Source organism: Dipteris shenzhenensis, chromosome 3 (assembly GCF_047967505.1).
Source record: "Dipteris shenzhenensis isolate YYH24624 ecotype China chromosome 3, Dip_SZ_1.0, whole genome shotgun sequence".
In the NCBI taxonomy this organism is placed as follows: Eukaryota; Viridiplantae; Streptophyta; class Polypodiopsida; order Gleicheniales; family Dipteridaceae; genus Dipteris; species Dipteris shenzhenensis.
In genome coordinates, this window is record NC_141598.1 from 45,311,162 (window position 1) to 45,324,708 (window position 13,547).

General features: G+C 43.7%; 1 protein-coding gene across 4 annotated transcripts in view; it reads right to left on the reverse strand.

Annotated features, from left to right (window-relative positions):
- The window catches only part of LOC147903875 (calcium uptake protein, mitochondrial-like), a 54,602-nt gene extending 41,571 nt beyond the window's left edge, over positions 1 to 13,031 (reverse strand). For 2 of the 4 annotated variants that reach the window (XM_087401833.1, XM_087401825.1), the window contains exons 1-3: positions 12,111 to 12,823; positions 1,394 to 1,461; positions 394 to 617 (exon numbers count right to left, since the gene is read on the reverse strand). In XM_087401833.1, coding sequence (XP_087257959.1) covers positions 394 to 617; positions 1,394 to 1,461; positions 12,111 to 12,474 — 656 coding nt within the window. In that variant the 5' untranslated portion in view covers positions 12,475 to 12,823. Of the gene's footprint in view, positions 1 to 393; positions 618 to 1,325; positions 1,462 to 12,110; positions 12,824 to 12,953 lie in introns of those variants that run through there. The other 2 variants (XM_087401842.1, XM_087401849.1) reach the window with 2 other exon arrangements.
- Between the last annotated feature and the right edge of the window lie 516 nt (positions 13,032 to 13,547).

Sequence of the window (13,547 nt, forward strand, 5' to 3'; positions counted from 1 at the left end):
AACTCACGCAACGAGACATGATATATATTAAAACTAGCTCTTTAACAACCAAGTATAGGAGTTTGCTGGAGGAATCCTTGCTTATAGCACACCAAGTTGTTTGACTCACGCCCTCCTTGACTGCTTTCTGTGATCAAACATGTAGATGCCCAAGCATCTACTTCCAGTAGTGAAATTAATACCTTCGCAAAGTTCAAATCTTCTCTCTCACATCCATATCAAAATTGGACACTTTGTTCCATTCAAAAAGGTTGCATACCCCATTTGCATGTTGCCAGTCACATATATAAAATCTTTCCCTCTTGCTACCATTCAATTTTGTCAATTTCTTCTATGTGAAAATATAGCATAGCATAGCCATGGCACATTTGATTTGACATTCAAGGAACTTACTCTTCAAAAGAGATCCTTCCATCTGCATTTGTATCAAATAACATGAAAAACTTCGATGGAGAACAGTGTAACTCCCCAGGCTGCCTTTCACCGACAAGATATCCTCCCCTAATGACTGAGGACTCAGAGGGTGGTAAGACAGGAATTATTGCACGCATTAAATCTCCAGGGGTCATGAAATACTGCTTTGTAGAATCCTTGATGGAAGCAAAATACTCAAAAACCTGGACAATCAAGAAAAGGGAAGGCAATCGGTAAAACGCATGAATTCAAATCAAACCAACACTATCAGAGTTATTAAATTCCATATGAAAAGCACTACAAGAGGCAGAAAATGCAAGGAAGCAAAGCAACCATTGAATTCAAAACACAAAATAAGAAGTGATAATGAAAGTACAATTTCTGATGAGCATGCAGGTGAGCTTCTATTGATAGTAATACAAATAGTGCCATTACGGATTAAGCTTTATCATGAAAGCACGTCCAAAGGCTTCTGCCACAACTTCATGGAGGATAATTCCCTATTCCAATTCACATCAAGATATTCTATTAAAACAGATATATGAAGCATCAGCCCTAAGCTTCCAAAAGTGTAGAACTTGTCACAACATCATGCTCTTCATGAGGTAGCAGTAGTCACAATTGCATCTTTTATATTTCTGTCCATGGAAATGATTTTTAACACACCCATCGTGCTCAGTTTACAAGTAGTCTTATTTTCATGCGGATAAACAGACTATAAATTGCTGAAACTGTCTCGCTCCTCCAAACGGAATGGCAGAATCAGCCATGTTAAAGGCTATCCCATATCCATTGCAACCCACCTTTAATGCTACTCCAGCCCATGAGTCCTTGTGGCTTTTCACTCTTATCATTTTCTTCACTAACTCTTTAACAAACAAAATATCATTACGTGTATTGTTCATGCCCACCTTGAAACTCATAGACACTACTGCAATGATTGTAATCCATATTGCTTGCTATATTTGACAATAAGCACCTTTTGAGGAGAACTGTAGGCTCTAATCCTCCTTTCGTATGTAAAAAAAATCCGTCGCCTTATCCATTCTGCAAAGACATCTCTTGTGAAATCAGAAAACCTAAATCAGGTCAAAGTCATATATATAGACCATCACTAGATCAAGGGCTTCACCTCAAAAACCTTAACAGAAAGGAAAACGAGCCATACAGTCACCCATTGTTTAAAAAATGCTTGTCGGAAGCAGAGAGCTAAAAGCGAACAATGATAGAGTAATATCTCCTGAATGGGTCCCACTAGCATTAACTACTCAACTTCATCATTTGCTGCCACAACAGCAACTCATCTACTTTCTGGAATGATGGGAAAGATCTTAAAACGTTTCAGATTAAAGCCACGTGTCCCCCATTTTTTCTAGAAAAATACTCTTTGGAATTTTCTCTAAACAAACCTTTCTATATATGAGAACAATATATCTTTGTAAGACTAGAATAAATCCAATCTTACCAACTCACATTGTTGTTGTTATTAAGTCCAAAAATCTACATTGAAATTTTTAGCTGTATGGGGCTTCTACACCATGTAACATATTTTGATAGAGTTGAACAGCTGATCACCACTTGGACGAAAATTCAAGAATTTGCAGGTGATAGGAAAATATACCTTTGTAAGACTAGAATATATCCAGTCATACAAATTCACATTTTTGTAGTTCTAAAGTCCAAAGATCTAATTAACTATTGGGGCTTCTGCACCCGTGTAAGAGGTTTCAACATATGAAAACATCTCTACCATGAAGTTGAAGGAGTTTGCAAGGCTAAGAACTGAGAATCTATGTAACATAGGGATAAAAGACCTATTAAGTGGGGTTTTAGTGGGATTTATGGAAAAGTGCATATCTGAATGCGGTTGAGGATAGTAGGATACATGCTGCTTGTTACGCCTGTTCTTAGCCTGCCCCATTGCTAGAAAGATTTCGGGAGTGATTGGAAGAGGCATCTAGAGTGCTAGTGTTATAACAACCTGCCAGGTCGGATGGCTTGTTGGAAGGTAACAAAGGAATACCTTTGTAAGACTAGAATATTTCCAATCACAAAAATTTGCATTTTTTGTTGGAAGATAACAAAGGATCCGGTTCACGGTTAGTCTTGATTTGGCCTACGCTGAGGGGGAGATGTGCTCTGTCCCTACTATATAAGTGCAACAAGCAAGCTTTCCATTGGATCCCTGAAGTTGGGACATCATGTGGTCGCTAGTAAAACTTATCTCCGAGACCTGGCAGTCTCAAGCCAAGACTCAATCAAAGGGATCCTGAGTAATGTAGTGCAATGCTTTTCGCTTAAAGTTTTGGATAATGTGTAATCTCATGACAGAACAGCATTGCAATGTTTTTTAATGGGAGAAATCTCTTTTTGCACTACGAGGGCTCCATCTGTTAGAATAACAGTCTGCTTGCTGCATCTTCCCTGCACAGTGGAAGGATCTCTCAAAAGCTCTCAGATCTCTTGTAGAGTGTGGAACAATGAACCCACAAATCTGGAAATTAAAGCAGAGAGAAGTATATGTGTGTCAACCATAGTTACCAGGAAACGGGAACGTTCCAGAAATTCGGGTGTCAGAAGGGGAACATTCTGGGAAGGGGGAACGGGAACTGGAACACCACGTCATATACGACATGTCATCATATGACATAAAACTACATTAGAAACTAACATTTTACAGCTTTAAATTTTCTATATAAGCTCTTAAATACCCATTTGAAACTTTCAAAGAGCCTTTTTTTTGTTTGAGGGGGGGGGGGACGTTCTGGGGCCGTTTGGTTCCGGCTTGCTTCCTGGAATGGCGTTCCAGACGTTCCGGATGTCGGAACGCCGTTCCCTGGTAACTATGGTGACAACACATGGGAAAACCTGCTTAAAGTGATCTACAAGCATCCACCAAAGGGATGGAAAACCTACAGACAAAGCGGGCTGCTCACTGGACTGCTTGAGGGCACAAAGATGGCTCATCATTCCTACTGTGCTGCCATTGGAAAGGGCTTCTGTGGGATGGAATCGAAAGAACAAAGGCTCTACTTATATAGGCTGAAGGGAGTCTCAAATGGCCGACCAGACCAGGATTAGGGCCAACCCATGACCTAGGATAAGTTTGATTTGATCGTAAGGGCAGATCTGGCTGACCAGACAACCGACCAGGTTAGATTTAGGGTCTACCCACCCAGGTCTGGCTCCCTACCCAGGTCAGGTTAGATTTGGGGTCTTACCCGCCCAGATCTGGCCCCCTACACATGCTGGCTGAAAAGGTGCTGCCATATGGCAGCCACAGGTGCCTACAAACAGCCCCTTGATGAGGGCATACACAGCTGTCTGTCCCCATTTCTCCTAACCAAATCTACCCAAGTCTACTGCACCCTGATTCTCATATGGAGGCTCACAGATGCGGCCGTGATCTCCAACATTCTTCTCGGAGAAATTTCTCTCTGTATGTAATGGTGCCGTCATGATCATGATTATGGACTCTTCTTTTCGTCTTCATCATGGATGTTGATGCCTGCTTAGTGGCTCCACCCCCCAGATCATTATATTAGGTTTATTTTGGTCTCATAGACCCTTTGGTCTTCCGAAAGCTTTTAATGAACTTTCTTTCTCTCTCAGGAATGAGGTGGGGCAGGAACCTTATCCAAGTCAGCCTGGAATGTGGTGGAGAAAATCCAGAAGCATGACACTGTTCCCTACTCCATCCTACTCTTGGAGGCTGGCAGCACCTCTCGGCAATGGAGAGAATGTCACAATACTTGTTAAGGTCACCAAACTGCCTGAGAAAAGACACCCATGTCTGTCATGGGAAGCAAGTTCAAAGTTACAAAAAACTAACGAGAGTAAAATTCTAGTGTCAGGTTGGAAGGAAGACACAAAGCAATGGGTCAAATGATGGAGTCCAGAAGCGTTATTGGTGTCTTTGATAGAAGACAAACAAGTTGTTGAGGCCTTCTTGCAGAGATGTTTGTTAGGGTCGTGGGAGCATGCAGACCACCGCAAAAGATTTGAGCACTACACTCAATTCTTTGCACAAAGAAAAAGGGATACCACTTCAAAAGAGACATGACTCTTGCATGCTGCTGTTATTCAGTGCTGTTATTCCCTGGCTGATTGCTTTGGGAAACCCATGCAAACTAGAAGGCAGAGAAGCTTGCTTTTTTGGGAAGGCCTTCCAAAAAAGAGGTGGTTTTTCCTGCTTTAATATTACTTTTCCAATGATGGCTTTTCTAGAGCAAAGTACCCAGATTTTGGGCGGCCCACTCCCTTCTATTTAGCAGTCCATAGGCTCCCAGATATCCCACAATCAGTGTGAATCAGCTCTACATCAGTTTTGCCTAATTCCATCTCTCTAGACGCTTTGTTTCTTTGTCATTCCAGCTCCTACATTCTCCTCTCCGCTCACCTACTCGCAGTTCTTCCCTCCCTTCCCTACCTCAGCACTCCTCTTCATACTCAATGGCTGAAGTGAGTCACATGCTTGGTGAAGAAGCTGCAGCAACTACCGCAAGCATGCCTCCCCATTAGGAGCTTTGTGATGAAGAGGGAGATGACATGCATTTTGGTGAGGGTAATCTTGTCACCAAGAAGTAACACACTGAACTGAAAACATACCAAAGGCAGCCAAAGGAGTTCAAGGACATGTTCATGACCCAAGAGCCGTGCCTCAAAGCACAAACGCAAATCATTGCAGTGTTGCAAGCCGCAGTTACGAGCTTGGCAGCAAGGAGTGCAGCCGAGCCACCATCCTTTACACCGGAGGCTTTTGCAGGTGAGAAGACATGGTTGAACTGATAGCAGGTACACTTCTGATTCCATCCTTTCTCTGATGCACTTAGGATTCTCAAGATTCAAATAGCTCGAAATAAAAGGCTTTGACTAGGTGGCAAAAGTTGAAAGAGAAGATTTGGTCAAAGTTTGAACAAGTATTTAAGGGAGAATTCCTTCAACCTAAGGATGAGTATAACCCCACCTCTAAGTTCACTACTCACCTATAGTTTGATGCGTGTGTGTGTATATATATAGCCCGGCATGCTCATCGAGAGTACAAGTGTGTACCACCACAAACTTTCCTAGATAATCTCAATCATTTGCTGAAATGTCGCAAGAGCATTTTTTACAAAAGGGAGTACAAGGAGCTCTTCTTCCTTAGTTATGGAGGATATGCATAAATTATAAGAACCCAATTAAGGTTACGATCGAGAATCGATTTGATAGGCTGCAAGTAGTTGCCTAGCTTACAAAGATTGACCTTCATACTTGCTATCACCAGATAAACATAACTAAGGAAGAAGTCTTTAAGACAAGATTCCAACTAGATAGGGCCATTACGAGTTCCTTGTACTCCCTTTTGTAACAAATGCTCTTGCGACATTTCAGCAAATGATTGAGATTATCTAGGAAAGTTTGTGGTGGTACACACTCGTACTCTCGATGAGCATGCCGGGCTTGCAGCCTATCAAATCGATTCTTGATCGTAACCTTAATTGGGTTCTTATAATTTATGCATATCCTCCAACTTTCGTCGTTCTTTTGCTTTAATAGCACCTTTTGACTTAGTCTTTAATCGTGGACAATGCATCCACATGTGTCCTTTTTGTCCACATATGAAGTAGCTACCTCCTTCCCAAACTGAAGGGTTTGCTTCTCTTTCTTAATGCGCTTTGCAGTCGCTTCACTAGAAGTCTGTGATGAACTCGACGCTTCAATCTGTATAGACCTAGTGGGATGGAATGGTCTCTTTCGTCTAAAGTTCTTTTGCTCGGTCCTTGTAGTTGAATGAGGTATTTGTGAAGAAGCCCCTTTGGCCATAGTATCATCATAGATCTTTCCATATCGAATTGCATCCTTGAGTTTTTTGCTACTGTTAACTTGAAGTTTATGTTTTTCCACCAACCCATTTAAAAAAAATCCACATAAAGTAGTTGGATCCATGTATGTGGCCTTAGATTGCAACTCTCATACTGTTGTAGGTAGAATTTCAGATTTAGAACAACAAAATCTGAATTTGCACAATTAAATATGTATTCTAGTCTTACAAAGAGGGGGGGGGGCGCGCGTGTAATCTCTGTGTGGTAATGGACATATTAAGCCCTGAGAAACTAAGTGCAAAGGAGTCTAAGCATGAGTTCTTTTGTAAAGAAATTACATACCTTGGACACAAGATTTCCCGAAAGGGCAGGAGCATTAATCACAAAAGGTTATAGATTAGCTTGTTCCTCAGATAAAAGGAAAAGTTGAGCATTTCTATGATTCATGGTCTTTCTTAAGAAGTCAATGAGGGATTACTCGAAGCTAACCGTTTCTTTAACAAACCTCCTTAAAGAACATGGACTCGCTATATGTGCGCACATGCACTTGCAAAATCTAGCCCCTTAGGGAAGGGGGGGGGGGGGAGAGAGCAATTTTAAGTCTCTCTTAAGAGGGTGTATGCATGAAGAGGCATTCATCACTTGTGAAGGATGCAATCCATGTGAAAGGATCTACAACACACACACAGGATGAGATGATATTTGCCTAGCTAGCTTGTGTGCTAGCCCGAGGACTGTGTCCCAAAACTTCCCTTAGGTGGTCCCCCAGCTGTTTAGCTGGTTGTTCTAAAAGGGTTTTTGGGACAGATTCTCTCTCTCTCTCTCTCTCTCTCTCTCATAGTTTTTTCCTCTCTCTCTCTCTCTCTCTCATAGTTTTTTCCATACGCATACGGTATACCGGTACGGAAGTATGATTGGAGTATGGATCAGCCCCTGGACTGAGTCATACGTGACCTTTATTTTTTTTAAAAAAAAACAGGAAAATATATGTTGTACACATTTAATTGACACAGAGCTACAAAACTTTCAACTTAAAACTTCAAAATCAAACCTGTATTAAATTTAAAGACAAGAAGCTAAAGGTCTGGGAACCAAATTTTTCCTCCTCAAAAAAGCCAACTATGATTAGTCATACTATACGTGTACGGAATAATTATTTCATACGCATATGGTTCAGCCAACCATACGAGTACGGAACCAACAATGCTCTCTCTCTCTCTCTCTCTCTCTCGGATGCAAGCTTGTTGTGAGTCTCAGCAGATGGGCGAGCCCCAGTCACATCTTATGGTCAAGCATTGCTTTTGCTTGGTCTCGGTGCAGGATGCACGACCTCGTTAATTATAATGGTCTTGACAGATGGCCATCCTCGGGTGGTTTTACATGCTTCCCTCATGGAGGGGGCACTATCCACAAGGCAGGGGATCCCATGAACCCAAGGAACTACATGACCATTATGATTGGGCATGTCATGACTCATGTCCAAGATCTATGCATCCGTGCTTGATTTTGAGGTCAGCCGATTTGCAGATATGCGAGGGCTTAGAGCATATGGACAGGCTAGGTTCCGACATGATCATGGGACCATGGATCACATTCTCATGCTCAGATGTATCATTGAGGAGGCGAGAGCATAGAGACAGAGGGTTTATTGTTGCTTTGTGGATTTTCGCAAAGCCTTTCACACCATTCCCAGGGCCCGCCTCATCAAACGCTTGCAGAACTTGGGTTATGATCAGGAGGTCGTTTGGGCAGTTATCGCACTTTATGAGAGTCTCACGCAAGGTCATGCAGACATTAGGGGAGACAGGATGCTCTCTTGCTAACACTCTGATTCAGATATTGTTGTATGCAGAGGATGTGGTATTTCTATCGTCCTTAGCAAAGGGGCTCCAAAGACATCTCAATGCACTACAATCTTTTTGTGAGTTGCATGATTTGAAGGTCAACCTTGGTAAAACCAAGGTTATGATCTTCAATACATCTCAGGTCGTGATGCATCGGGAGAGTTTTACCTTTGACGGGTCACTAGTAGAGATTGTTCCATCATATACATACCTAGGGGTTATCTTTTCTGGACCCATTTTCACCATGAGACCGGCAATGCACCTAAGCAGAGGGTATGCCTCGTTAGCCACGTTGGAGAGACAGTGCTTCCGTTCACATTTCCAGGACCTACAGACCAAATGTCTTCTATTCGACTCCTTGGTTCGACCCGCAGGGATGTACGGCAGCCCTTGTTGGGGGGCAAACCTATAAGTTACGGAATGGGCTTGTATAGAGCGGCTACATGTGCTTATGCTATCACGGATGATTCGGAGTGTCCCTCACCAGATCATTCAGGCTGAGTTTGGATCTTCACCATTGCAGCTTGATGCAGCTTTCTTGGTCATTACCTACTTATATCGAGTCAGGGCATATGGAGATCATACCTCTAGCCGCAACAGACTACCATGGTTAGCATTGTCCTCCTCCATGACGCTAGTGACACGACAGCTCAGACATAGGGTTGATGCACAGATTACACTTGGGGACATTCCCTCCATATTTAGAGTGGGAGCCAAACCAATAGGTGTGACGGTCACCCTTGTTAGACGCAAAGTTATGACCAGGGTACAGCGTAGGACTACACCCACTAGGGACAGCCAGCACTCCATATCTGATTTCAAGCTATTACTCCCTCACTCTTGACGAGGGGAGGTGCCACATTGTCCTGGAGCACACTTTGTTCTATCTTACGACGGTAGTGGAGGATGGTTTTGTTGTAGATGATTACTACTATTGTTTGATATGACTATGTATGATACAGTTTCTATTTTTTGTATGGGTGTGGATGCTCGGTTAGTAGCTCCACCCCTCTAGTAGGATTTGTATCAAGTTTTTTCATAGTCTCATAGACCGAAGAACTTTCTTTCTTTCTTTCTCAAGGGCAGAGTGCTTTGGCCCCAATGCTTCCAGGCACATTTCCACCGACGAAGGGTTGGCTCTTCGACACTTTCATGTAGCCGACTGCCATGTATGCAGCACCCTTCTGGGGGAGTGATCTCCCAATGATAGAGTGGAGGAGATTTGAGCAGCTACAGGTGACTATGGGATCTAGGATGATTCGAAGTAAGCCCTCAGTCCCACATGAGATAGTATGGTCAGAGTTTGCCATGACACCTCTCCAGGTTGACACAATCTTTCAGACAATGACATTCATCCACCGAGTTTGGGAGTTACTCACTGGAGACTACCGAGGCTGGCCCTAGAGACATCCAAACGACTAGCAGAGGGCAGAGCTGACACATGGTATGCACACATGGTATTCATCCACGGAGTTTGGGACTTACTCACTGAAGACTACCGAGGTTGGCCCTAGAGTCATCAAATGACTAGTAGAGGGCGGAGCTGACACATGGTATGCACATATATCCACATGGTTAGCCATGCACGGCATCCAAATGGACAGGCTTCCCCCCTTTCAATACAACATGGACGCACCACCTAAGTCGATCCCACGAGATGAGATCAACCATATCATACGGTTAGATCTCCTCCACATCTCAGAATTAGGAGGGGGGGTAGGAGGGGGGACCAGGAGCTCCCCACCACAATCCTGTTCTATCACGACCACTTCCTGAGTATCAGAGGAGGGATTCATCATCAGACCCCAATGTCTTGAGGACAGGGGAGTTTCACACGGCCTGAAAATCACCATTGAATAGATGCGGGTTTCGTCCCATTAGATGAGGATTGAAGTGGGGAGAGCTGCAGGTATACCCAGAGAGCAGCGGATCTACATATTATGCACATTAGGGGTTGGTTGAGATAAAGAAGCATTTCCTTTGTGCCTGCCGAGCCTACCATGAGATCTAGGGACGCTATCAATGTCTTTCCCTAGAGGGGATTGGCTTCGATCCACTCTCACGACTTCCACTTCCATGATCATGTCTACATTGGGCTCTATCTGATGAAGATGCACCAACATAGGGAGACACTATTATGACATATCAGAGAGTAGCAGGAGGCAACCAAGCCATAGGAGACAGAGGTTGACCGAGCACAATGACGCGTCATAGACTTCTATGCATTTGAGCATACTCCAAGACACAGCAGAATAGAGGAGCAAGAGCTAACTGATAAGAGAGCAGCTTGTGTCAGCAGAGAAAGCCGACACGGTGCCACCAAGAGAGGGACGCAAAGACCACATGTGAGCTTCAGGTTCGGCTGACAGCTTTCCTCAGGGGAGACTGATAGAGAGGAGGGGTCACTCTGGACATAGCTTAGTGGGTTCAAAGATCAAGGACACCACGCCCCCCCGCCATAGCGTGAGATAGCTCGACAGACGCAGATCCGAGATATCTTCACAGCTCTTTGGAGAGCCACCACGGTGCTGCTTTCTGAGTCCCAAGTCTTAGTTTCCTCCTGTCTGTATTTGTTTTTTACTTTGCTTGAGCTCTTGAGCTCATTAGATCGGTATAGATTAGTATACAGCAAGGGCCCTGCCCATTGAGGCTTGTATAAGTTTTCTTTTTGTGCACATTGTCCCATAGGAATGTGAGGCCTCCCACAAACGTTAATACATCTTTCTTTCTTTCTCTCTCTCAAGTCAACCCCACAACACAATGGAGTGGAGGAGTAGAAGTTAGCTGATATGAGGACAAAGTGGATTAGTGGGAAGAGACGACATGGAGTTCTGAAGCAGATACAAGGACACCGCATAGGGCAAAGGTTGATTAGAGCAGGATAGTAGGTCCTACCTATCGCGACCCTACTCAAAGGGGACGTCAAAGCCGAGGTGTCACTCTTGATGTGCCTATCAAATACAGAGACCATGGAGGTCAAAGCCGAGGTGTCACTCATGAATACAGAGATCATGGAGACCACGTCCCCACCACAGCGATTGACAACCCAGCAAAGACAGAGATGAGATATCTTCATATCCACCAAAGGACTACCATGGCACTAGGATCATAGTTCATAGTTGATCACACCACCTGGTCTCTCTTAGGATCTCTCAGTTTTGAGTCCTAGCTAGTGTATCCTTGCCTCAAGCCCCGCCTCGGCCCAAAGTGGCTTGCATGAGTTACTTCTATTATTGTATCTTGTCTCATAGGCCTGTGACACATACATTTTCAACTATTACTCTAACTCTCTTTGTGCTCCCACCATAAGCATCCAATATTCCTTAACCGGTCAATCATTCAAACAACGCCATACATGGATCTTGAATTCACCACCCTTTGTTCGCCATCTAACAGCTTGCCCACAATTAAGCGAAGACGTTCAAAACGGGCTGGTTCAATACATCTCTTTCCTATACTGTCTCATCTTGACTTGCATTTTGAGCATGTCGTCCTTAGAACACATAAAACAAAATAATTGGGACCGTCATAAAAACTCGGTCAGCAGTAGTGTGCTCAGGATTCTCCAGCAAAACAGCGCATCTCACAAGAGAGCTACCATGGCACCTAGATACGCCTTTTGAGTATCTGAGTCTCCATATGTATTGATTCTGAGCTTGATTTTTTTTTAGTTTCCTTAATACTCTGCAGGAATCTTAGCTATCCCCTTGCGTCAGCCCATAGCGGCTTGTATGAGTCACCTGTGATTGTACTTTGTCTCATAGGCCCGCGAGGCCTTGTTAATCCATCTCTCTCTCTCTCTCTCTCTCTCTCTCTTAAACTCTCGCCATCTCTATAATCCCAACGTCGTTCTCCGTTGCATTCGTGCAAGCATTGCGCTATTATTTCTTACATGTCTTCTTAAATTGTCAGAAATCATCGGCAACAAACATTGAGATATTGCATCATTGCGGTGAGTGGCCCATGCAATATTCGATATTAGAGGATTTCAGACCAAAGTGGGAAAGATAAAGTGGTTGCCAAGAAATGCACTTGCATGCTTTCGAACCTGAGAAATGCCGAACCGTTTTTAAAAACTGCGGTGGCGAATCCAACCCAGTAGACGGCAACTGATTTTGAACTGCCAACGATGCTCCTTCGCAATGTGCGTCTTTTAAAACATAATTGTCTGCTTGAAAGGCCAATAACCCTGCTCCTACCGCACAACCGGCCAACGCTAAGCCAAGCATCTTCGGCGATCCTAAACCCCTGGCCGTCTTTTCATCTTCGAGCAGCGGCACTGACACAATTTTAAGGAGGGGACTAGGAGAGGCATGTAATGGAAGGGCGGCATCTGAATGCAGAAGAGATTTCCAGATAAGATTGTGTGCACTGCGTGAATGATGCAACCCAATTTTGAGCGGCATGTTCATGGGCGAAGCAAAGTGCTGGATCTGTGAAGGAAAAAGTTCCGATGGGATGAGGAAAGAAGCGAGGGAAGAGCTGGGATGAAGCGAGAAGCTTGGAGCTGACCGGAGAAACAGGCGAATTCTATGGGAAAAAGGCTATAAGAGGAGAGATCCATGGCGAGAATTGTGGCGTGCCATAGCCATTGGAGATTGCTGCCGACAAGCGAAGGATCTGTCGGTGAAGCAACAGCAAAATTCTACATCCTGATGAGGACAGGACATCACAACCCTAACAGAAAACGACACAAGCCATTTGGCTTCACTCACGACAAGCCTCACAAGTTTGAACTTGAAAACATTTTCTTTTATTCAACTTTCTCTTATCAAGTCTCTCTTATCCATTTTCCTTTTATTCACCTTTCGCTTATCCACTTTCAAAGTCAACATTGCTGAAATTGAGAAATTCTTCCACCCTCCTAAGATTTCGGGTAAGGTATACACACCAACAAACCCATAGATTTTGAGATTCAACACCCAGTGACTTGGAAGATTCTTCATAGAAGTGCCTCCTTAAAGCAAAGGTTTGAAACTTCTTCACCCTTAAAGCAAAGGTTTGAAACTACTTCATCCTTAAAGTCAAGGATCTGAAAAGTGAAGGATCTAACACTACAAGATCAATCTATAGGAGGACACTTTCAAGTGTCAAAGGCACAAAGAGGCCACCACATCACTATTCCACATTTAGAAAATGGTTGGGAGGTCTGCTAGCGAAAGGGATGGATCTTTCTATTTTCTTTGGAGTTTGGAAAAGGGTTAATCAAATGGCTATGATTTGCCCTCCATCAAGCTATGACTTTGATGTTGTTATGCAAGAATGCATGAAACAATCACCATGCCAGCTCATGAGTTGTTTTCCCCATGATGCTCTATGCCAGCTTCAAGTAGACCTCTTAGGATGTTTACTTACTTTCCGTGCACCTGTCTCGGGATATTTGGGGATTAAACTCCCTGAGTTTGAGTTGTACTCCTTTCATGGCTATTTTCCTTGGCATGGCTATTTCCGTGGATGTGGAGCTGAAAAGTGCACGTTGCTTGCG